The 27273-nt window shown below is 39.5% G+C and overlaps 1 protein-coding gene across 4 annotated transcripts in view; it reads left to right on the forward strand.

Moving 5' to 3' along the window:
• inpp4b (inositol polyphosphate-4-phosphatase type II B) overlaps positions 1-27273 on the forward strand; it is a 124728-nt gene that overhangs the window by 72142 nt on the left and 25313 nt on the right. For all 4 annotated transcript variants that reach the window (XM_044028724.1, XM_044028725.1, XM_044028726.1 and 1 more), the window contains 5 exons: positions 2609-2678; positions 5463-5610; positions 10430-10560; positions 18324-18428; positions 21466-21574. In XM_044028724.1, the coding sequence (XP_043884659.1) occupies positions 2609-2678; positions 5463-5610; positions 10430-10560; positions 18324-18428; positions 21466-21574 (563 nt within the window). The remainder of the gene's footprint in view (positions 1-2608; positions 2679-5462; positions 5611-10429; positions 10561-18323; positions 18429-21465; positions 21575-27273) is intronic.

Consider the following 27273-nt stretch of genomic DNA (forward strand, 5'->3'; position numbering starts at 1 on the left):
TTTCTTTTATTATCATAGACTTGCCTTTTACTCTGACTGAATTTTCCAAATGCTCTTGGTTCCTCTCTGAGCTTTTGTGGGAGTTTGTCTGTTTTATTCAGCATCAGTGTCTGCATGAACAGATGCAAGGGATTGTTACTTTAGTTAGTTTAGGTCATTTCTGAGGACACGTACTTGACTAAGTACTGCACTATCAGACTAATGTCCAGCTGTTTATTTATGACTATAGGTCTTGTACATAGATAATCTATTTCTGAGAATGCTTCAGATTTTTCTTCATACAGTGTTAGCCCCAAAGTTTAAGCATAGTATCATATATGTAGCTATTAAGTGAATATTTAAGGCCCCTTTACATCAATGGCCTTTAAAAACGCCCACTTCATATATTAAAAAAGTCAAACTAGGGCTTATATTACCATTCTAAATTGACTGCTGCTGATAAAATCAGCTATTTAAAGTTACTTCAGATGGCAAAGTCAATGGATGCTGTTGTCGAAATAAGAATTCTGCTTTTCTTTACCTTTATCTTAAATCAAGGATCCATTTTTTTATTAATAATTATCAATTGTAAACTGCATGTGAACATTTAAATATAATTTTACAAGATTTAACACATACTTAATACAATCAGTTGAAGAGTGAACTCAAAATTAATGGCGTAACGAAGTTACAAAACAGCGAAAACAAGAAACGAGAGGTCAAGAAGGCAAAAAATGAAGAAATTATGAAAAACAACTATCCAACTCCAAGGCAAAGGACATTTATAATTTGGACACTTGATTAAGAAACATACTCATATATTGCTTAAACCTCAGACTCACCTCATTAACTTACGAATTAGAACAAATATTCGTAAAGCTGCGGTTTTATACCAGTTTATAAAGCAGAAGACCTGAAAAATAAATACCAGCTCATTTCTCTGTTTCTCGTCTTGTCAAAGGTGCTTGAGAAGGTGGTGGCACTGGCAACCCATCTGCTTTACTTAGAGGCAAATCAACTTCTTCATCAAAAAACTATTTGGCTTTACACCAAAATATAGTTCATTGAAAAAGCCGAGTCCTCTTTGTATGTGGTTATTGTCGTAGAGAGCTGAAAAAGGTATTTGACACACTGAATGCGACAAAAAAAAATCTCTTTGTGTTTCTCTAATAGAAAATGTCCCCATGCAAAAAAAGGAAATACAGGAGGTCTGTGATTTCAAAGTCCTACGATGGATTGTGGATAATCATCGCTAATTTGAGAAACGTTTAAAACAAACAGTACTAACTATTGTAATTGATGAGGCACTACATACGCCCTCAGGCTGCTCTGCTATTTATTCATTCTTTGATTTTCTCACATTTTTCCTATTGTATAACAGTTTGAGCTCAAACATCCCAAACCCCAAATCAGACATCTAGCCTCCCTATATAATTAACCACTAACAATAATGGACATTTTCATACATTGGAAAGATAACATGTTCTAGGGTTTGACAGCTGCTTTCTTAAATATGTCACTTATCTTGCCCCTGAATCCCTCTTCTTCAGTTTTATCAAAAGACCCAACAGTGAGAGAGCAACTAGTGAATCGTAGCGGCTGTCAATTATGGAATTCACTAGCAAATGAAATTCAAATCAATTTCAGGTGTGAAATAAAAGCTTTGACTTTAAAGGTTGAACTCATTGTTGTTATAATTGTTGTATATGTGCTTGTGTGATGTTTCATCAGCTCTCTTGGAACTATGTTAAAATTATTTGTCAATCAAAATTGATGATAACCATATTGTTAAAAATGTCTCCTCTCCTATTTTCCATTGTTGTTATCAATTATTACTTGGTAATAACACTAGAAATAAAATGGTACCACCATAATATCACTTCCCTATTACAGAAATATCACTATACTATTACATTTAATTACGTCATTTGTTTGATGTATTAGAATCATTCTGTCGTGTCTGTCAGTGCATAGTGATTTAACATTACCCATCAGGGGAGGAAGGTACAGCATGGTAAATTAATGAAGACTGAAATGCAGTTTAGATGGCAAATTACTAACCCACCACCCAATCAGTGCTGTCACAGCGGGTGTTTTCCTCCAGCTGTCACCTGCTGTGACATCAGTGATTGCTGTGAAATGAAACATGCGTCCACATCTGAAGAGAAAAGAAGGACATCACGACGACACATCTCTGCTGGTTTCCTGTGGGCCTCGTCTTTAATTGTGGCTACAGTTTGTATCCCTGTAACGGCAGTGGTGTTAAAATTAAATTACCTTATTGCAGCAAGTGCAAATCAAACAGCAATTAAAATATTGATTCAGGCTTTGTATCTGTGCTTAATTTGAAAAGCGTTGTGTTAAATAGCACTGGTGTGAACACGCTCAATATACGATGTTTCATTTAAGTTTAATTTGAATAGAATCATGGATTTTGTTTGAGAGCCACCTTGGATCAGTGCAGCTGAATGTCACACATTACTAAAGGAGCTACTGACTACAGTTTGGTCTTTGTCTATATTTCATCTGATAGACACTACTTTTATTTCAGCTTTGTCTGGCTGCACTTTTGTGCTCTTTAGCATTTCTGCTGTTAGTAACTCTCTCTCTCTGTTCTTATCCTTTCCAGTGTCCCTTGGTCTGTGAGTCTGCGTCACATGTCTGCTTTGACAGAGAAAATAACCCAGCAACAGGGCCAGGTATGATTCATTCCACCTGGAATGACACCTTTTGTTCGCTGAATAACACAACAATCAAAGGTTTAAGAGAGTGTTTCAACAATTTATGCCTGACTTCTGTCTTCTTTGTATTTTTTATCTAACATTTTTAACGAAGAAGAGTCAGGATCTCAGTTGCAGTGCAGAACAACTTCCCTTCATCCAAAAGAAACTTGATGTGGATTTGCATATCATAAACATTGAAATGTCCTTCAATAAACCGTCCCACTAACAGGTTTAACATATCCCTGATATATCCCTCTTGTAGAAATGATGTATTTTTTCCTCATTTGATTAAGTTTAAGTCCTTTCACGCTGTGAGAAGGAGCAGTGGGAGGTATTTCATGATGTGGTGAACTGAATCTTTTCTTTATGGACTAACCAAAGTAAAGCAAAGGTATAAAGCTGCATGAGACTAATTTACCGCAGCTCAGAATTGTAGCCCTTTCACTGGTAAGTGAGACGGAAAAACACTTAGAAGACCAGGAAAGGACATAACTCCGGCTGTGTGACCAGTCTGTGATCGGAGGTGACTTGGGGCTGGTTTCCTTATTTCATCCCATGCATTCATTTGTTCCACACATCCCGTTCCTCTTTTAGCCCCAAGTCCCCCCACGCCTGTTGTCATGGTGTCAGCGACGCTTACTGTTTCATCTGTGATCAGCTCATGAGCTGCATCCATGTTTGCAGGTGCACATCTGCAGCCCCGTCAAAACAATACCCTCCCTGCAGACCCCATCAGACTGAGTAATGTAATTTAGTCTTCCACTTTTATTAGCTTTCAAAATGAGCGCACGGAGAGCAGAGATGTAGCGGAGCCCACGCACGGCATATCTCGGGAAGTCATTTTCTTAAGAGGTGTCAAGAAGGCAAACAGAAGCGTCTGCTTGGTAGTCAGATCAGTTTGGTGGTGGAGAGTCAGAGGTTAATCCTCTGATGGGGATGGAAGTCAGCAAATGTTGTTCGTCCCGCCGAAGTTGGAGTCTTCACCTCCTCCTCTTCATCCTCATATTTGGAAAACAAATCAAGCTTTTTATGAAGATAAAGTACCCACAGAATATTTATGCTGCTTAAGTGCTAAACACATAGTATTCCTTATTGAATCAAATTGTGTGGATAGTTACCCGAAACACAAACACCATCATTCCATGTGTCAATTTTTTGATGTGTACTTTCAACAACCTGGGGTGACAAATGTATTATGTGTCTATGTTCAGCTACAATATGCTCCTAGCAGTCAAGTTAAAGCAAAAATACTGTTATTAAGTTCACGGTAATAAAGGACGTTTGCATTGTTCCCATCCCATAATGCTCTTGCATCAATGCATTTAGGATGAAACTGTCAGGCGTTGGATGTGCATGAAATCGTATTAGTTCATAGATATGGTCATTCACTCAGATTCTCTTGCAGACAGACATGTCATGATAAGAGCTGATGTTAGTGAAACGCCTCACGCTGTCTTAGATATGTTGTTTGAACACATCCAGGAAACATACATGCAGCTGAAAAACAGCTTCTACAGGTTAGTGTCAAATATTTAGCAACTTTAGCGTGTTAATGTCACAACATATTTGCTGTGAAAAAGGTCTATTATACCAGGTTTATTAAAGGGCATTACATACACACTGTTGTATGAGTTACTTATTGACAACTTGTTAATAACATTCAGTCACAGCATTGTAATCCAAATACCAATGATTACAGAATTAGACAGACATAAAAACAACAAAGCTGGTCCAGATGTACAGGATTAACATCCAAACATCAGTACATTCATTTCGACACCTGACTGTTTTGTTAACTGTTTGCACAATGTTATCATCTTACTACATAAGAACTTAACACTTAAGTGAGCCTCCTTAAACGCACTTATATTGGCAGCAATCATCTAACTTAAACACTCAAGGACAAATGTGTAAAGTTGCTGCTTAAGACAAGATGACTTGGAAATAATGCTGGAAAAGCTGGGGCCAGGAGACAGAAACAGTGCCAAGCAGTCACCAAAGTGAGCATTGTCTGTACTTTTGCTTTTGATTGCAACCAAAAATATTTTAATGGTGCCACGCTTGTTTGAATGCCTAAAGCGAGATTGTCAGCATTCTGCCCGGGTTGCTTCAGCTCTTACTTATTGAGTGACTTCTTTTCAGACTGTGGCAGAGAAAAGGAAGAACGAGTAATAAACACTGTTCAAGACCCACAGCTTTCTTGCCCTCTGCTGCCAGCATGCAGATAAGAGCATTAGAGCTGTTTTTCATTTCCAGACTGCGATTGCTGTTATTAGCCACTCTCTGCAAAAATGAAGAAGACTAGGCTGTATTTGAAATGAGACTAATAGAAGAGTTTGGTGGTAAGTTTTAGAATGATAAAACTTTCTGTGTCGCACTCTCATACAATAAACAAACAATTAAAATAAAAATAGGGAAATAATAAGACAAATAACAGGACAATGGTTGAGCATTTCTGGCTGCTTGGCTCCTGTGTTGCCGCTGATGTTGAAAGAGAGCGGGAAGGCGTCAAAAGATGACAAATACCTTATCTATGGCAGACACAGTTATTGATTATAGAATTTAATTTGTGTTTCATACCTTGTGTGGCTTTTGAAGAGTTGCTGTCTGTGGTGTCCTTGAGGCTGCCATTTGTCAAAGGTGTTCTGGATCAAAATGTTTTTCTCAGGCATAGAGTATTTTAGAGAACGTGACGTTTTTTTCAACTGTGTCAGATCATTCACTTTACCTTTCTTTCCTTCCCTTTCCTGCCTTTCTCAGTGTTCAAGAACCCAGTATGCAAGGTGTACAGATTTCAAACAGTGGACAACAAGTGGATGCTAGTACGGGAACAAATGGAAGAGTGCACATTGTCCTTTAGCGTCCCCAAACAGCTGCTCTCTCTCTACATTCAGGAGGACATGAATAGGTGAGCATCTGTGGAGTCACACTGTTAATCCTAATGTCATTGCCGCATTTCACATTACACCATCTCGCGTCTTTCCTTTGTGTGCAATGGAGGACTGTTGAAAATTCAAAGTAGCACCCCCATCCAAGATGGGACCTCATTTGTGTTCAGTTTGTACATCAGTGGCGGTTGCTGGTCTTTGAAACAGGGGACGCTCGTTTCAGGTCCAGTTATTTATACATAAATGGACATAAAAAACAACTAGAACAAGGAAACGATAATTATGTAAAACTGAAATGCTACAATGCTAGAGTTTTTATTTACAGTGTGTTCGTACAAACGAATATTGTCTATTTCGAGCAGCTATTTGTCTCAAATCCACACAGGACTGAGGCAGAAAAGGCTCCGCTGTTGCGTATGTTTCTGCAACGCTGTCAATCAAAAACTGGTCACGCCTTTTAGACAGTTCCTCCAATCATCAGAAGCCCAGTGTCTGCACCCACCCATTGATTCCAAGAGAAGCTAAGCTTCCGTGGAAGTGACATTTTTGACACATTCCCCGTCGATCTCACTGCAGCAAAAAAAAACGATTCGAGGCTGCTACAGGAATACGAAAATCACGTAGGACGATCCGTCATCCGCGATAAACAGCTGATTCTGAACAAACTAGTGACTCGTTCTAATCGTGTTCTAGTGCCCGTTTAGTATTGAAATGGAGATACAACACAATACTTTTTGTCTTCAAGCAATCCCCACTATTCTATTATAGTTAGCCATTACCTGCATAGCTTTCAAACCCATGTAAAGGATTGTTTCAAAGTTCTGCCTGTATTGAACACTTTAAAAGAAGCCTCTATGCCCATGGGTCCAGAAAACGACAAGCATTGCTACTCCTTCACACAAACACACACTCATAAACCCACATGTACATCAACTCCCAGTCCTCTCATGAATCCTTGAACATTAACGCACGTTAACTGGTAATAACTGCAACTAAGTGGGTCCCTGAGTTCTGGGGGGCAATAAACACTCCATAAGCAGCTCTTTTGTCCAAAATGCAGCAGAACAGTTGTCCTTCAGACAAACTCACTTTAGTCATTAGCTGAGCATTTTTGCCATCAATGCCACAAGTAACAATGTGCTTAGTTGGAATCCGTCCCCTGTCTGTATTGAATAAACTGTGACATTTAGAAGTTGAGAAGTTATTTAATGTTTCGAACATTACTTACAAAAACATAGAGCAACTGTGGGGAAAAGTAGAAAATTATAAAAAGCGTCCACATCACTGCAATTAAAGTCCAGTCTAATAAATACTGTTTGTGATAGGTTAAAGTCAGTGCAGGTCACACAAACTCCCTCAAAAAAAATGACTCATAACAAAACAACCGCATCAGTAAATATGAGCAGATTCATGTTGCGCTGCTGTTAAGAGACGAGCTCGAGAAACAAAGCAAAGTCAAAGCTTATGAAATGTTGGACTTTTAACGAGGAGACTTGACACGCCGCTGCAGAGACTGAGACTGGTCAGCTGAAATAAAACACTGAAGCACAACCAGGTACGCTCAGCGCTGCATTAATGACCATGTTTGGTTTGCTGCTTTAGGTTTTTAAAACTGGCAAATGAAATGAAATGCTGAAATGCTGCACGGTCCAGCCTAATGGTTCCTAACTACATGAAAGTGTTACCTCCCAAGCAGCCAGGGCCATTTTGGGGGACAAAAGAAGGCCTGGAATGTCTGTTTAGTTGGTCCTGTGCCTGGTACTAGTTCCTGCACCTTTTGATTTGTAATCACCATGTACCGTGAGTTTAAGGACACGCTCATGTGCACAAGACACACACCATTACCCCACCACACACATACACACAGGAACAATCACAGAATCATTACTGATGTCTCTAACCTTACCTTCTGTTTAAATAAAAGACGATCAGCTCTGCAAACTGAACATTTAAATCACAGCTAAATTTAGAAGACAATTATACAATGTTTATTAAAAGTCTTATCTGTATTATGCAGCTCATGAGCACTCAGCAGGCTCCAAACCATGACTACATTACACGTTTGTTTATTAACAGGCATGTGAACCATATATCCAGCTTGGTCGCTTAAGCACCTCTCCTATAATCCGCTTTAAATGTTGTCTTTCTCCACGGTGCCTCTCTATTTAGCGGATCCTGTCAGCCAGCTTCACACTGGTGCTAACTGTGTGTTTTTAATGATTCAGTTAGTGCAGCAAAGTTTTGAGCGCAGCGGTGGATGGTGGGTGGGTGGATGGGTGTACAGTAGGTGTGGGTGGCTTAGTTTGCTTTCGCGGTGATAAACCTCAGATGTTTCCTCCCTCTGTTTGTTCACATCAGCGTCCAAAGTCGTGTTCCATTGTGCACACAGAGGTGGTCCGTTCCTCCAGCGAATGTGTGTGTGTGTGTGTGTGTGTGTGTAATGATAACAAATGCATGTGTGACTTGTCGACGTGTGGTTTTGAATAAATTGCTCCCTTCATATTTCCTAAACGCGTGCTGTGACTGTGTGTCAAAATCCTGTGAGAGACGTTTTAACATCAGTCCTCACTGTTTCCATTTGTTCTGTACATTAGGGATCAAATTAATGACAGTGGTTGCTGGAAAGAGCTGCATCTATTGTGAAGGAGACATTTGCTCTTCAGTCATCTCACGCAGCTTTTATTGACACCTCACACAAAGCCCTCTGTGATTAAATTGAAGAGGCACTATAATGCACCGTGAAATAAAGGTGCCCACGAGACAGGTCTTTCCCCCTTTGTGTTCTCAGTCATCAGTCCAAATACATTTCAACACATTGGTTAGTGTCTCTCCTTGGTTTTCTTTTTCTAATAGCTGCCTTAAATGTTAGTAAGAAAACTGTGCTGTTGTGCAGCTGTATGTCTTGTATTCTTCTTCTCTTTGTCCTTTCATTCTTGATATATTTATAGTTTTCCATTTCACTTGTCTTCAATTTCCTCCGTGTTTCTGTCTCTTGTTCTTATCAACGGGAAGCAGCAAAAGTGTACCAAGCAGTTTATCACATCTAATAATCACCTATAAACACCCACATCAAAGTAAAAAGGGATAAACTCTTATTGCTACTGTACATCACTTGGATGGTTGGCCTTTCACTGTGCAGAATAGTAAACGTGGGGGGTTTGACATTCATCTGACGATATCTACATAAATCTGAGTCTTTATGTGCATACAAGCATAATCTTCGGGCGTCAAGTGACATCTTGTATACTCAGATTTGGGATTGTAAACATAAAGGTAATATGGACGGAGTAAGATCCAGAATTTCAGCATCTACACATACATAAAATCAGGTACTTTCAAGTTAATTAAACAATTTGATCATGTCTGTCTTCTGTTTGATGTCAAGCCAAAGACCTGGTTGACACTGTGACCCAAGCTGTAATCAAGCATATATGTACTTAATCAGCCTGTACTTAGTCTTATCCCATTTTACCAGATAATAGAACTCTGATGAAGCAGGTGATATTACATCTCTATATGTGCCGTCCCACTGCCTCATCACGCTCATTCAGCAAGCAGACGTCTTTTATCCGTTATTGTATCCAGTCTCGATGACTTACAAGAGGTTCACCCGCCCTGACGTCCGTCCAGACATTTGGACACTGTATGTGCACAAAATAGCAGTAGATTGTTGTGAATTGCTTCCCTTTTTAAGAGCACTACATCAACGCAGTAACATATAACATTTCTGATACAAATCTGAAAATCAGAGAACATAACCCCACGATTGGTTAAAATTGCCCATTTGCATTACCAGGGGCCACTTCATCCTAAGTGGTTAGCAACAATATGTTTGATTGAAACCAGGGAGAAATGTGCAGCAACTCTACTTATACTTCAAAAGCTGGATAATCTCCGTTAATGCCGTCATCTTCAGAAACAAGGGTCCTAACCATTAAATTATTCTGCTCAAGGCTTTTATTAGAATGCATCATTAAAAGTGTAGTGATTACAGTGTTTGTGTCTTAGTATTTTTTTTAGTCCTTTCGACACACTAAGGCTAGATTTTTTTTTTTTTTTTCTTGTAAATATTGAAGCTTTCTGGTGTTCATTTGCAAAAACGAGGTTGTCTAATTGCAGTGAACATTGCACCCAACATATTTTCCATAAATAAACAATGCTTTGTTGTATTTCAGTGACTAAAACAATCCATTTCATTTATATATATATATATATATATACACATGTGTGTATATATACATATATATAAAGATAGAAATAAATGTACATATGTGTAATGTATTGTTTTAGTAGTTAAACTACAACAAAGAAATAACTACTACATTATGTATTCAGACAATTATGCCCGATCTGAACAATAACCAACAAGCATTTGTACATGCAGCGTTTCATTTAAAGACGCATTGGCGCATACAAAATGCATGATGTGTAATCACCGAAAATTGGTCTCGTTATCATGAAACTAATGCAGGTGACCTCGTGTTTGTTGTCTTCAATACCACTGCCTGCTAAACCTCCTTCAACCATGAATTTCTAAATCATCGGCACAATTTTCTTTCTCTGCTTGAGGGCTGGTTACTGAATAATATCTGTCCATCTGATGTCGCCTTTCAGATGCAAATATTGAGCCACTGAATGAGGCTGTACTTCCTAGCAGAAAATCAGCCGCTACCCAAACAAACACTCTTGATTGGCCACTGGTATTGTCTAACGATCGTTAAGATCATTTGAAAGGAGTTCGGAAGCAGCCATGCAAGTTGCAGTAATCTATTGATTATCTAGTGAATAAAGTTTCATGGAAAACCACAAAGGTCCTCATTAATCCATGTTTATTTTTAGGTTGCGGGATCTGAGGGATTTGGGGGAGCTTTCTCCTCACTGGGACAACTTAAGGAAGGAGGTGATAACACGATATGGAGGAATCATCAGCTCCTACCAGGAGACTTTGGCTGAACTGGACAAGATTACCGGTATGACTGCACCCAGTTCTTAATTTTGTATTTTCTTCAACAGCGCTGCGTAAATTGGAATATTTGCACATGTGACATCAAAGTGTTGCTTCTTGCTTCAGTGCAAATGTGGTTACCATGGAAACAGCAAGCACACTTAAAAATAAAAGGAGGAACCCCTTTGTCAGTTTTCTTGAGTGCTGTTCATCCCCCACCTAGTTTGACACTGAGACAGACAGAAGTGTCCTCGGTTGTATTTGTTCATTAATCTCATATTATGAGCCTTGTGATTGGATCCAGTTTCTCTTACAGGAAAACTTTGTCTGTTTACCTCAGAAAGGGAACTGCACTGTGCATACAGCTGTATTTTATAAGAAAGCACAGCATGGAGCCGCAAACTGTGTATAAAAATTGACTTACCACGATATTAGCGGTTTTTGAAACCCGAACACAGGTTGATGTCACCCGTCCCACTGTGTCCACTCATATGTGTCATGACTCATCATCTAGTTTCCTCTAAATGTGAGGTTAATTTAAAAAAAATCGAAACGACGTAGCATTGAAGAAGAGCTGAAATTAGCGATTGAGACCGCTTAACTTTAGAGTTAGTTTTGTAATAAATGGAGTCACCCTTTATTGTGTGTGTGTGTTAAAACACACACTAACAAAGTCACCACAGTTTCACCCAGCTGTGCAGCGATGTCTCCGCCAACGTTAAGTAGGCACTTTTTTGTAGTGGAGATGCAACCTAAACCGTGCCGTGCCGAGGCGAGTAGAGCCAGTGGAAATACGCCATAAGTAGAACGACTGGCAGAGGTTGGCGTATGTCACTGTACAAATGTCTTCTTTACACTTTTATCCTCAGCGCTGGTGCCAATCCCAGCTGACATAGAGTGAAAGGCGGGGTTTACCCTGGACAGGTCGCCAGTCTACGTAGTGAAACATTATTTTTAATTAAAACATAAATGGTGGTAGAAGTGTCTCGCTTGTGGTTTCTAAGTATAAAGTCATTATTACATTGTGGGGGAAATTAAAGAAGTACAGTGTGTCATGTCTGCGAACTCGCCTGCAGCACAACCTGGGCCCATGTTGATTCTGTAATAATTTGATCATAGCTGAAAATAATTTTCTGCCCCAACCCTGTCAAGTTAATTCTAGACAGAGAGGACAGCTTTGACTTGAGGGGCAGATTCTGGGAGATGTGTGTCAAAGGAAAGCTAACTCAGGGGATCATCATTTGTCTACTTTGTGTCAGAGTTTCCATAGCAACGCAGGTTTGCAGCACATATACAAACTGGTTTAAAACCAAAACATGATGACTGCGTCTCATTTACAAATACTCGGTGTTCTACTTAATATTCAAATATCATGTAATTAATCTATGCAGCTTGAATGTGAACATAGAAAGTAATTGGGCTGTTTCATATTTTGCCACTGACGTTCAACAATAACACGTTGAACATGTGGCACGGATAGTTCATTTGATTGTATTTGTTCTGTTCATGATTGTAGATTAAAACGGTGGTGTGTAACTTTTAAATATATACATTTAAATCCTTATGAAAAGAGGCCGCATAATGCTGATGAAGCCGCTCAGCTCCATGTAGCTTCTGTACTTTTCAGTATAGCTGTGTTCAGCTCTCACAACATTCCCGCAGTGCGCACAGGAAGTGCTTTGTTCTAGGTCAAGACCGATGGAGCCAACAACAACATTCTGCTAATAAAGCCAAACGCCTGCAAACAGGATGGGATGCAAAAATGACAAAAATGAATTCTTGTCTGCACAGTCGCTATATGCAAACAATCGCTCCCTCGGTCAGGTCTGATAGTGTTGGTTGACAGAGCCCATTTTCAGGTGAAGGATGCGGCGTACAATAATATTACATTGTGCTCCTTTACAAAGACAGAGAGGCAGAATAATTAAAATCACCCAATAACACAGGATTTAAGTGTAATATGTACATTTATAATTATTGTACAGTTATAAAATAGCTGATAGGTGTTTGTAATACACAGGAAACGCAGAATGGTCATGGATGATATTTGTATTATCTCCTCCTACATTTGCCTGCTATGGATAAACAAACGTTATGGGAGTTGATTTTACTCTGATTTACTTTTATCCCCGTAATGAGACATTAATTATGTTTGTGTGCATTCTGCTTCACCCACTTGATAATAGATGACGGTGGTTAAGCCTGTGCACTGCCAGTGGGTCTCTGAGGGAGCGGACAGAGGGCAGCGGACAATAGATAATATTGTGTTGGTTATAATGGTTCCTTACAAGATCCTTGTGTGGCGTAGATGTTGCAGTAAATGGAGGAGCTCTCAGCCAACTCACCTCTTTAATCCACTCTTGCATTACCTCAGAAGGATGACGGAGGAAAAACAAGGCGGGTGCATAAGCTGGCGCGGATGAATTATTGATAGCTGGTATGATTACAAAAGGTGGAGAGCTGAGTGTGAAGATCAGGGGATAAGTGAAGACCGAGAAACAAGGATTTAAAAGATAATTACCGCAGCTAAACAAATGGCCAATATGAGGATTGGCTTCAGTGTTTCATTAGCTGTATGTACGTTCTGTGTGCACCGAAATGTTCACATAGCAAGAGTCTGGATGTCTTTTAATCTGCTGTAAGAGAGCCTGGAGCCTACATTTAAGAATCTGTGATCTGTACACACTTTATAGCTTTTGCATTTGTTTGATTTATTTACTTTCAATATGTAAAATGGGAAAACAAGTTCCAAGACACAGCAGGTAGGAAGAAGAGAGAAGCAGAGAATTGTCCTCATGTTCACGTTCCATATCCATTTTTAATGATGAGCTGACCTCAGCGAATACTTCAGATGCTCTAATAACGGTTCTCCATTCATGAATTAATCATCCTTTACAGCTATTGTTTACAAGACACCAAATTCAAGGCACACAAATAATCCTGTCAACATGGTCTTTGTTGGACCTGCAGTGTCTCCTGCACTTCTCTGCACACATCTGACACCTGTGGGAAAACTGCAGCTTAAGGCCCAGAGCTAAACATTGTAGATGAAGGCAGTGTACAGATAACAAGAACGATTGGACATGATAGCTCGTGTCTTACTCTGTGTGTAATTGTGTGTGTCAGTATTCTCTTCAGTCTGTTGCCTCCAGGTAAAGATGTTCTGCTGTGCACATGCTAAGGCCTATTCTTTAGGTGACAGCAGTTAAGATTAAAAACTTTAAACTTTTATTTGACATTCATTTTTTTTACAAGGAAGTCACATTAAACCCAAAATCTTGCTGACAAGGTGAGGTCAGTTAGCAGCGTTATACAATACGTGCAGCTGGACAACTACGTTAACAAGAAATAAACACGAAATACAAATATTACAGATGAGGAACAAAGCAAAAGACAGCAGGCATTCATTTATCAGTTCATAAAAGTAGCCGGCAGTAACTTCCTATTATAACATTTAAAAGGGAAAGTGTGAGTTTGGACTGAATTGATTTGTCTGTTTTTGTTCTAAAAGGGGACACTACAAAGTATTACACCAACTTTTAACAGGAATAAATTGGACATCTATATACATGACTGACGTGTCTAGTTCACACACTCTCACACTGATTCCACGGTTAGCGCAGCATGTGTCTACTTTGTGGATTGATTCAAAGAGGCTTTTGTGCTCTCAGCATCACAGGAACATGAAGATAAAATCCCTACGTTGATTTGACAGGCTTGACACTTACAGGACTATGTTTTTCCACTGGTGGTGGTTGCAGTCTGCGATTTAGTTGGGTTATTGTTTTTTTCTTCTTCTTTTCAGCGTGTTCGCAGGCACCCCAGGCAGATGCCTTTGAAAGCTAAGGATATTGGTTGTTTGTCGTGTGAAGAAATGAAAGGAGTACAGGGATGTGGCCAAGAGCAAAGAAATGACAGGAACGATAAAAAGAGGAGATACTGACCAGATGTTGGTCAGTTCTGCTGGCATCCAGCCCTTCTGTCACAAAGCCAGCCCACCTGGGCAGACAGATGGGGATCTGATATGGCTAATTCATCTAACCTACAACAGTCACTTGCTCGATTAGTCAGGTCCCCAGAGCTGCGCAGCCTTCAGTGAGACACTACTGAGCAGGAATGACAGCTGAGCCACTGACTGGAATATTAACCTTTAGAAATAGCTCGTCCTAGCACAGAAATATGATGAGGTGCACTAAAGAGACCAGTTTGACTCCAACTGCATGAACAAATCTGCACTAACATTATACGCTGAGAGTTTTCCTTTTTTTTTTCTGTCCCACTGAACATTAGCGTGGTAGCATTGAGCTTAATGTGTCAGCAGACTGATAATAGCATTGAACTCTATCTCCCTGTGCCTGAGTGCAGCCTCACAGAGCTGCTAACATGGCTGCTGACTCCTGTCCTTGCTGAGAACATGTTCACGTCACTTAACCAGCGGGACCTCTCACAGTTTGCATGTCTTGGCAATAAAGCTGTCAACATCTAGTGGACATCAGATATGCGAGTAACAGAAAGGCAAACTTAGTACGGTGTGAATTATTAAATGCCTCATGTTTGTCTGTACCAAACACACAGACACATGCTACCATGACAGTCATTAATGGTGTCAGTCCAATACTGGGCAAAATTACTGGAGGGAAAAAACATACAATCCAAAATATCACATAAATATCTTTATTAAGTACAGGCTAAAGAGAGGAGTGCACCACTAATGTCAATTTACAGTATACATATGCCACGCTGCAGTGATAGTGCATTTTTTACAGATTTCTTTGAAAAGAAAAAAATAGTTTGTAAAAAGACTATTTTATGTTTGAATGTACAATCCATACAAATAATATCATTACTCTCAAATGTTCAGTGCTCACCTGTAAGAGCAAGAACCTGTTTTCGCTCACGTATTTTCCATTGTTGTAACAGCTTCCTCAAAAAAATGGTATTCAATTGATTTCTCTCAGTTCATTCATCTCAACCTTATTAAATTGGTAACGGTGTTTACTATCCAGCTAGTCAAATGATTAGTTTGCTTCGGGCTTATATGCTTCATTATCTACCATGAACAGGTTGCCAGTCCATCACAGGGCCACAGGTCCAGTTTGCCTATCTGTATGTTTTTGGACTGTAGGAGGAAACTTGAGAACCTGGAGAAAACCCACACACACACGGGGAGAACATGCAAACTCCATGCAGAAAGGCCCTTGTTATGACCAGGTCGCAAAGGAAAGAGTTGCAACAAAGTTCATTTTGTAAAAATAACAAAACAAATAACAGTCCATTAATTGTCCAGAGACATTAGATTGCTAGTGGTTTTAAGTGGCATCTGTTTACATTTTGCAGCAAATCTGACGACATCACAGTGCGAACACATGATTGATTTCCAGTGCTTTAAAATAAAAAAAAAAGTCATGCGTGTTATCTGTTTCTGTTTCGTCACGTTATGGAGATGCTGTGGATTTATTTTATTATTTATTTCATGCAGATAACATTGTTTCCCTATCTATACTGAGTGTGAGTGGAGCCTCTGTAATACTGGGGTTCTGACCAGAATTGCCAAGTCCACTTATTATGTATAAGCGAGTTTGGGCTTGTTTTTCTGTAAAGTTGCTTACAAATACTGGTACTTGTGCGTTGAGGTTTTTTTGGACTTGTTGCTAAAATGTAGTTTTGTTATTTGGGCTTGTTTGTATAGCTCCACGAGTTGTTAAGCAGACTGCACAATACAAGGTACACACACACACAAATAAAGGAAAACGACATCATTAAAAACCAATACCATCCAATAGGAAATAAATAAGGGACTAAGAAAGAGCAGTCAACCTTAATGCAGTCTCTGTGTGATTTTCACAGCCTCTTTTAGCCTGAGTTGTGATGAAGATTGGGACAAATAAGCTCACATTGACAGTCAGAACCTGAGAGATCGGAATGATCTCTCTGACGAGGATTCATATTGCAGTTTGAACCCACTTCGTTAGATTGGATTTGGAAGATAAAGAAAGGATAGTCATAATACCAAGAAACATTTGCAGTTTAGTCTAAATTACAGATGGATGGTGCTGTAAATATCTATAAAACTAAAAGAAGAAAGAAATTCATGTTAGATTTAATAATGTGCTTTTATTTCTCTGGCCATGAATGTTTTCAAAATGGTGTATAAATAAAAGTTATTGAAATTGACACACACACTACATATTGAACCAAAAGGCTGTCATAATCTCTTTTTCTCTTTTTGTTATAGTTGTTCATTACAAAGAAGAAGCTCTTTTGCTGATTTTCGGCCGCATAGTACAGCCATTTGATAACAGATTTCCAATGCTTCTCCAAGAAGGATTGCTATGTAACAATAATAGAGGAGGTCTTTGCAAATCTTTTTTAATCACAGGCAGGTATCCAAACAAAGACGCCATCGTAGCATGGCAGGCTGAGCGTGACATTCAGAGAAGCAAGTAATAATGAGCGGAGATGAAAAGCAGTTATTAGCAAAATGACACAAGGAGAGGCAGAGTACTTAACTTCAAAGTCAGACAACAGAGAACCAGCCAAGTACAAACTAACAACACACACGAGAGAAGAGGTGAGAGGCAGGAAACAAAAGTATTATCCAACATGATGGCAAATAATTAATATACTGCACATACAATCAGTGTTTTCTATAACTCATCACCCATGAGCTGGAAAACAGGCACGAAAGCTGTTTTTATTGGTTATTGGCAGTTTTGTTGTGTCTTTGTCGTGATTCAATCAAAGGTTTTACATCGGATGAGATTTTGTAATATGATGGACCAGTTCTGAATATTCTCATTGTAAGTGAATTACAGATACAACAACATTCCTCTGTTGCTTGAGTGTTCTTAAAAGCTTAGCCTTGTCTCAAAGAGGCTCATCAACCCTTTTTACATATTTTAGGTTTGAGCAGTAAGCATGCATGCAGCGCCAGAGAGTGATTTTGAGCTTAACTCTAAGCCACAAATACCTATCATCTGGCAGGAAATTTCTAATTGGACATTTTGAGCATAGCAGTGGTTGATAGGGGCATACAATCCTGTGCTTAAAGGCCTATTAGTGGATGTTTCAAGCCACTGATTGAAAGCGAGCTACGTCTGAGATGCCTGTTAATCTCTAATTGACACATTCTCTACCTGATCTATGTAGATATGTTAAATGATTTAGCTTGATAAGTATATGAAGTATAACCATAACCTGAATAGTGGTTTGCAGTTTACCATTTCCAAAATGTTATTATTTTTTTGCTGCTACAGGTTTGGTTTCTTTGAGGGAGCTGGATAAAATTGTTCTTAATGATCTGAAACGTTGCACAGGTTCTCTTAAAGCATGTACTTATTACGCAGTCACTCGCTGAGTTTTTATATTGTTTTCAACCATTTTACTTTGAATATTGGAGCAATTAAGTTGTGAAAATGTCCACACCAGTACAATTGAATCTGCACTGCAGCTATACTTCTACAACCTCTAAGTTAAGTGGAACGTAATTAGCTGGTGTTTTATTTGATGGATTCCCACGTGTCGATGAATTGGTCATTAAAGCTCTCAAGTCATTCAGTTGCACAAAGATTATCTTTTCGTGGGAAAATCAAAGACCTACTGCTTGTGTCTCGTTCCTCTCTTCAAAAACACATGAACAGGACAATGAGGAGGAAGTCATGGAAAGGTGATGGTGAGGGCTTGCAGTAATACACGATGCTGTCACAGGGACGTGTCTCCCTTCAATTATTTCCCAACACATTTATGATTTATTGCAAAATGACAAACTCTGTTTCTCTGTTGTTCCAGGTCGGTCATTCAAGCCAAGCTGCTGCAAAGCCCAGAAATCTCTGGAGTTCATCCCAATAAACTTGCACACCCAGAGGATGCGGGTGACGTGCCCCAGGAAAACAGGTATTACACTAACTGCCATAAACCTGGTCTTAGACTTATTATTATTTCACATGTGCTACTGACAATAACACGTGAACTGAGGTGAATTGGTTGTCCACCAGAAACCTAAAATCCTCCACAACATACCAGACAAATGTGGTTATAATTCCATGCCTGACATCTCCATCTGTCAGGGGCGCTCGGCGGACTCCGACAGGTTGGTTCATCGTCACCTAGGCTGAAAGGTGAGATATCTCTTGGCCTAGGAAAGTCAGACAATACACTAATGAATCCCCTAGCGTTTCTTTCAACCGAGAGGAAGACTGGGCTGTCTCCTCCACTGCTGGCTGATCTCTGGCAGGCCGAGTCTGTTACTGCCCTGGACTCGTCCCAGTGTGTTAAAACAACTAACTGCGGTCTCAGAATATCTGTGATATCTGTTAGAGGAAAAGTGAACGACCATCGAACCTTGACAAAATCTATATAAATTTAGTGCTGTACAAAGGTCTTAGTACACCACCAGCTTTGTTGTTTTTATGTCATTGCCATTTGGATTAATGTGACTAAGACTGGAGCTGTCAGTGAGTTTAATTCATACAACATGCGATTGTAATGATCGCGCATGTATTGAATAAACTTGGCCTTTTTCACAGGAGATATTTTTCACCCAGAAATGTTGTTGTCAGGATGCATTAGAGACTGACGTCTCCTAACTCACTGTACTTTTACAGTCTTTTTTACATGCTGACATCCTCTGAGCCGCTTCAGTGACACAATGATCCAAACGTGTTTTTGTTTTCACAGATAGAAGTGACGACATGACTAGTATGTGTTAGTGTGCTGAGCAGGAAAGTGAGATGTGAGAGCGTGTGGTCACAGGAGGTGATTGAGTATTGACCTATACTGTAGATGTGAAATGAAGAAGTCTGAACAGGCCCTCTGTGAGTAAACTCCATACTGCAGAAGTAGCTGAAGTTACACACTGTTTGGTGACCCACAACCATGTACGCACAACATCCCCTTTGTTGTACGTCATTTACCCCTTTTTTTCTGCATATAATATACTGTCTACATCTCACCTGTTGTTCACTATATCCATAGAATAAAAATTAAATCTACTTCTTTTATTTGCCTTTATAAATGAATTAATAAAGGCAGGTTCTATTTTTGTTATGAATTGTCCAAAAATCGACCTGGGCAGTATTATCATGTCATGAAATGACATGAGGAACAGAAGCTTTTTACCCGTTTGCACAATAACACGTGCAGGTAGCAGTATATTGGGTACACCTTGCTTTTTCAATTTCAGATCGGTTGATTTTGGCTGCAGTCTGTGGTGCTTCATGATGAATTTTTTTTTATTATTTATTTTATGATTTTCCTCCAACCAACAAACATGTCATTGTGAATAATAAAGAGTAACAGAGTAGTTGCACCAAAGTGGCCATTCAGTCTGCATAACACATTGTGCGATTTGAAAAATGGAAAAACACATAAATGATTGCAATCAGTCGGGGAAAAAAACATGAACCAGCTCTTTAATAAAGCTGAATTTCACTTTCCAACTATTTGATTTTCTGAAGTGATGCATTTCCTTGAGTTTGGTAACCCACTCAACAACACTAAACCATTCATTTTCTTTTTTTCCCCATTGATCATACAGCAAATAATGGGAAAGTAGGGGGAGAAAACACTTAGAGCTCAAAAAGTATTAATTTATTTTGCTGGTAATGGCTTTATTGTCTCTCATCTCCAAATTATTTTCAGCCCAAAAAGCTCAGCTTGCCAGAGTTGAACTGAAAGCATCGTTTAGCACTCATCTGGGTCAAGTAAAAATATACATTGTCAGTGTAAGGCAGGATTATGAAATGGGTTAAATATGAATTATAGCTCAGTCTTGTTCTGGCTGCCACAATCAGTTTTTCCTTTAAGAGTGAACGTCCTTAAAAAGCTTGTTGAGTCGGTGATTTACCGAGAAAAAGATGGTGCCTGTGAGAGGAATAGCAGGCAAATCAAGCACAAATTGGTCATTGTGCTTGATGTCCTGAAACTCACCATTATATTTGCGGTGTACTTATGCTGTGGGTGAAGCAATTAGAAGGGCTTGGACTCCAGGGGCCAAACATGTGGTGGACAAGGAGCCTCATGACAAAACATAGGGATCATTAATGGAAACAGTGGGCACAAGCAAATGTCCAACTTTTAACCACCGTTGGTCTATCGTGGTGGTGTTCAGAGGTTTGGAGTTGCTGGTCACATCATTCACATCTCCGTGGTAACACACTGGAGCTGTGTTGTTTGAAAAGTGGTTGAGTGTTTTCTTACACTGTGCTTTGGTGTTCATTAACCGACCTGGCAATAAATCCCCCCCCGACATATGCACCCCCATATTCCCCTGTCCACCCACTTTACCTCTTCGCTGTCTTACTGATTCAGCTGTCAGCCTCATTCATTAGCCATTCAAAAACAAGGCCTGTTTTAGTCACCGCTGTGTTCACCTAGCCTTCTGCGAAATGTCTATTTACTTTTGGCGCCAGTGTGACATTGGCCGTCCTTCTGGTTTAAAATGCTTCCACTGCTATATTAAAACCAAGAGGTGGCTGGAGAAAGCAAATACACCAGTTCAGTGCAGAATAATGCAGTGCTGTTTTTCTGTGAGCATTCATATGGCATAGCTGCCATTTATGTATATATGAAATATATTGTATGAAATAGGAGCACCTCTTCACAACGTCCTGTGTCTGTGTGCATAACTTCCTTGTGTCATGCATAGCTCAGGGTACGTGAGCTTCTCGTCACAGTCCAAAGACATGTTGAGACTTTAAATTGCTTATTGTATAAATATCAGCGTGAACGGTGGTTTGTTTCTGTTTCTTGACTGGCAACGTGTCCACGGTTCACTCTCTGCCTCTTGTCCAATCTGAGCGCCTCACTTATCCTCAAAGGACAAGTAAAGAGACAGGGGGGGCTCATGGGAGTTGAAAAACTTTACTTTGATAGTATTTTTTCTTTAATTACATCTTTTTCTCTTTCTCTTTTTTTTTGTCTCATTATACAGATGCTTTCTATGACATCATCACTGTCGGTGCCCCCGCAGCCCATTTTCAGGGCTTCAAGTGTGGCGGTCTGCAGCGTCTCCTCAGCAGATACGAAGCCGAGAAAAAGAGGTAGGGAAGACAAACCTGTACAGCATGCAGACGTGTTGTGGAGCAGGAATGGGGGATTTAATACAAGACACATGCTGAGGTGGAAACAGGCTTATATTGACAAAAGAATTTAACTTGGGCATAATTGTAAGTGACAGACAAATTTGTCACTGGCCTGTGGACTTGATTTTCCAAGCCCCATGCAGTTACTTACAGCCAAGCCGTGCTGAATTTAGAAAGGAGCTCCACTTCATCTGACAGCTCAGTTTGACTGGAGGCAACGGGCAAGATGGAAAAGGTTTGATGAGTTCTCCTGCACTGTTTTTCTTTCCTCTGGCAAGCTGTTTCGAGTTGCGTTGTATGGTAACATTTTTCTAGCACTTCCCAGCTGCTTGCCGGAGCTCATACTTCAATGCAAGGTTTTAAGAATGACAAAAAAAACAGCACATTTTTGCTCACTTAATGGTTGGTGGTAACATTTTTAACACAAAGCATTCAAATGTATGAGCACCTGGATAACTATTATAATACAATAAGCATTGGGTGGGGTGGTCCTGAGCAATCCCCCCCATTCCTCCCCGGGCACAGATGTGTAATAAGGATGGGTTTAATGCAGGGGACAAATTCACTGTCACTAATTGGTGTATGTGTGTAAAAAAAAAGTCCTTGACCTGAAAAACAACAATTTTTTGACGGCAAATGTACTAGAAATTGAGGATTTATTAATACACACATGCAATGATTAAAGGTGCCCTCTATCCCTTCTTCAAATCTGAGATTTTCCTTTTTGCTTTAGAATGGAGGTACGCGTCCCTGGAATTCAGTATGTGGTCACTTGAGTGATGCCAGAAAAAATGAAGGGTGATTTTTCCCAAAGCTCCCCATGGAGTGCAAAGTCATTACAGACCATGCCAGATCCAATTAGTTACAGAGTTTGCAGTTCAGAAAAGAGGGGGAGATGGAGAGTAAGAGTAAGGTGAGAGTATAAAATGGATAACTTGATAGGAAAATAGTTGAAGTGCTGTGCTGATAGTGAGGAGCAAAGAAAGGACTTCTTTACGCTAAAGTGCACAAATGCATTTGCAGATGACGGTCAGTTAGAATATTTTTTGAAGAATCCACTGAAGTGAAATCATTTTCTTTGAATAAAAGATTAGACTTCAGAAAGAATTCACTGGGGAGACGGAGCTTTTTGTCTCATATTTGACTAAGCTAATCACTCACTGTAGCTTAAATTTTCCAATTTTCCGCCTCGCTAACTGACTACGGCCCGTGCTGAGCCTTATCCATGTTTGACCTGGAATGTAGTCATTTGTCAGTCATCGTCAGAAATGGAAATAAACTCTGTGAATTGTAATGAAGGTGTGCGTTTACTTTATATTAAGCACATTTGCGATTTAATGGTTTGATTTGATTTTGCATGCACCAAACGTCTGATCTAATATTTAGCCTGGAAGGTTTTGGTTCAGTGTGAATATACAGTAGTTCTGTGCTGTAGTCTGGGTTAAAAGCATTTAATTGCACTGCAAGTTGACACGCACACACTCACACACTCACACACAGTATTTGTGCATGCACGTCAGACGCAGCCTTTGTAATCACATCTGATTAAAAAGGGAACTATCGGCAAAATGTGAGACTGGGCTATTCAATGTGATATTAATTCATCAAAGAGAAGACGGAAAAGGATTGAGGAAAGGGGAGAAAACCTGAGCTCAGAGGTGTTACCAGGAGGGCAATAAAAGAACCATTTGTCTTTGTTCCCTGGACACTGGGAGAGGGTGAGGAGGGTTCTTTCCAGATCCATTAAAAACCTGCATTGGCCAAACTTGGCAATGACCAGAGTATGCAATGTAGTTTGTCTCTCAGGATGGGCCAGCAAAGAGTTTAATCAATAGCTACACTTAGTATTCCTTCAGAAACCCTGCACATGTACACACAGGGCAAGAGCATTTATCTTTCATTAATGTGTACAGTCCCACATAAATGGCTGTTTTAAAAGTCACTGGATTTTTATCCGTTTTTAATTGAACCCTATAGACATAGCTGTGGATTTGCTGAGGTGGTCTAATCTTTCATTAACAGCCTCTGTTGAATTATTCAGCTAATCTGCATAATGATGCAACACACTTTTTGGGAGAAAGATTTTATGGAACTTAAATGTTTGTGTGTGTGTGTGCATGTGTGTGTGTGTGCGTGCATGTGTGTGTAGTAGAATATAAAGCTATTAACTTTCTAGTTGTCTTTGTTTGTAAGGTGGGATGTACCTTAATGGTACGGGAGCCCATGCTTTCGACATGTGTCTCTGAATTCTGTAAATTTGCCTCGTGGTCAAGCAGAACTGCCCAGTGAAACAGGACTGCAATTCAACCCACACTGCACACATTTAATAGAGTCTCTTGGGGTCGGTGTTCAGATGCATTGTGACTAATAACATGTTTTACCACAAAATAATACCATTTGAGTGAACAAGGGACCAGACATTGGGACTGATTGAGACCCCATGCTAAAGACTGCAGCTTTTTTGTTTTTACCTGCTTCAGGTTCTTTAGATGATGCAGAGAGATGCTGGCAGTTGCCTTGAGGCTTATCTGGTCTCAGATCAGGGTTTCTAGCTTGTCTGTGAATTACAGGGAGACTAGCTATGGCTGTTTAACTGTGAAGCGACATTAGATCAGTGCCCAGAGGATTCCACAGCAGATGGGTGTTTATGGCAGTTGAAAAGAAAAAGAAGAAGCTGGCTTTAGATCAGATCTTCCAACATTTTTCCAAAGCAATGTGTATATTTTTGCTGTAGCCATGTGGCAGTGGCCTGGTGCGAAAACTATGATTACAGGGTGCTGCTGAAATGACGAAGGAGGCCTTGGCAGTCACCTGCAGTGTTGCAGAGCACTCTGCTGACTTAGCTGCATTTCACTCCTGCTGGCTGTCAGCAGCAGGCCACGAACTCTTCATTAATTTTCTCTGCTCCATTAATTAGCCATGCACTGGAGATGTTGGCTTAATTAGGCTTCTGGGCAGAGCAATTTTCCCCCCGTCATTACGTTATAACCAATTTCTATTGATGACAGAGGAAAGGCCAAGGATAAAGTTCATCCTGGACACACTGATAGTTGCAGTAATCTGTCAGTAAACTGGAGTCTCCTCCAATTCTGTTGAGTCCCACTACTGTCTGAGCATATGTGATGGAAAAAAGAGCATCTTTTAAGACCATGGCTGGAATTACTGGCCAAACGAGGAAAAGCATCAGTTGTCCTTTCACATTTGCATTTATTACAACAGAGATCTGTATACAGCACAGATTCCTGATGCAGCTCACATGCAGACAGACAGATCAAGACTCTCTCCTACAATAGAGTTTGAGTCGATGCCGTCGGGAAAGAAAAGATAACTCTGTCTATGTTAACATACATTATTTCTGGATGAGTGAAGACTCTCAATGTCCATCTTATCCCAAGCCAGTTCTAAGCATCTTATACTTGATGTACAGTGCTTAACACATTTATTAGACCTCCTGTCATAAACAAACAAGAACACATCAATATTTTATAAATCTTTCACAAACTGTTATTGTTATTTATTTGGCAAATAACAAACTGGATTCACATTTTTATACCCAAATTTGAAGCGGCAGAAGAGTCAGAAATTATTCAAGCATAACATTCAACCACTGACACAATTTTTTCTGTTCAGAAATACAACTACTATTTGACATCTTTATCAAGAAATAATATTGTGCTTTAGTGTTTTTTGTGAAACAGTACATTTGAAAATTCATGGATAACAATATAATTATATTTTAGCATTAAAAAGAGTGTCTAATAACTGGTGTATTAACTATTACAGAAACCATTACAATGCTGTTCATTTAGGGCAGTGGTGATCTGCGGTACATTTGTTAAGCACTGTATATGTAAATAGAAGCCTGTGGATCCCTTCTGCAGGAGATCCAGTGTCATTTGTCTGTGTGAATCTTGCATGATAAGAAAATGAGGGTGTGATACGTTCATGAATCAAAGAGCAGGTGCAAAGCACAGTCAGGTGCAGCACTCGTACAGTGCATGTATTGTGCAGAGGGAGCAGCAGCAAACCTCTGTTTTTATTGCCAGAGGCGCACAGAGCACTTGGGGCACAAATAGAAATGAGGTGGGATTAAGAAGAATCCATTATCATACATTATCAGCGGAGTCTGCCAGCAATTCTTTTTAAAAGCATTCCTCTCACTACAATGATGTACTGACATTGTGTAATGGAGTCTGGAGGAGCTTCACCTTAGAGGAAAATAATACTCCCTCACAAGAGTTGCATGTGAAAATATAGTAGCAGCCCAAATATGCCTCAAAGGCCAGATACATTTAAATATTACCCCTGAAGATGTGGAACATCTAGTGGCCTCCATTGTTTTCATTTTCAAATCCCAGTGAGGGGCTGCGTTCAATTGTACAAGCATCAGAAATGTCACAGCTGCCCACGTCCTCACTTAAAATCACGTTTGCACATGTGCACTTTGCATTACTGCAACTACGCAATCGGAAAAGTTGCAAGTTAAAGCCGTCGTGAGGTTATGACAGTAATTTCACTGGCGCTGTCGCAGGAAGCCGGCGAATCAGCGTCTTTGTCACAAGAGAGGAGAGAGTTGGAAAAACGCCTGTACATACATTTCAATTTTTTGGCCTGTTTTTGCACATTGAGACAATGTTTAAATATGTTTTATACTGTTCAAATTAAAAGACAATACATCTACAGTGCTTTTTTCTAAATAAAAAGTTTAGTTTTTCTTCATTTTAAATTGTTGATACAATATTTTAGCATGCAGTAAACTGTAAATAACTGATATATATTGAAAGTTTTACTGGAAAAATGGGTAAAAAGCTCTCCTCCGTGCCCTGCATGGCATGAACTGGGATTCTGTGAAGGTCTGGCTCACATAAACGACGTTTCACACAAATTGAAGACATTTCAGATGGAAAACAAACCCGACATCTTTCAAATTGTTTTATAAGGAGTTAATTAGCTGAAAGCGAAGACCTTTGAATGTGCAAGCAGTTCTGGATGATAGATGCTAATAAAAATCAAATATTAAACTTAACTCTGCATCCTAGAATCAGTGCCATAATTGGAGTATAACTTTTTATGTGCAGTTAGATGTATCAGCATATAATCTTTTTATTAAAAAACAAAACAAAACAGACAAGCAAAACCTGAACAACACTATTAGTGTGGTTTTAAAGAGGAGGCGATGAAAAGCACTGGAGGAGCCATGCATATCCTTCACCCACACTAAACACTGAAGTTTATGTTATAATAATGCCATTTCGTAATGTATCCATCACAATTCATCATCAACGAAATGATCGGTTGATGCAAATAAGCCGTAGATACCGTCTCTAATCCTATCAACTGCTAAAGTTAATGTGCTACTTCACTTTTGACTGATATTATCGTTTTTCCACCATATTTCTCCATCTAAATATGCTTGCTCATGTCATCCTCAAGGATGCAGAAGCATCTGAATCACTTATCATGTGATGGAAAATTATTTTCTGACTCTCTTCCCCTATTATTTGCTGCGAATTTTGGGGTATTTTTCTTTTTTTAGTAATTAGTTTTCAATGTTTGTTGAAAATCCATCCATCATTTGAGTTACACACACACACACACACACACACAGGCAGATGTGGCAAAAAAATTGTGTTTGTGCCTGATAACAATATCAACAA

This window comes from Solea senegalensis, linkage group LG6 (assembly GCF_019176455.1).
Source record: "Solea senegalensis isolate Sse05_10M linkage group LG6, IFAPA_SoseM_1, whole genome shotgun sequence".
Taxonomy (NCBI): Eukaryota; Metazoa; Chordata; class Actinopteri; order Pleuronectiformes; family Soleidae; genus Solea; species Solea senegalensis.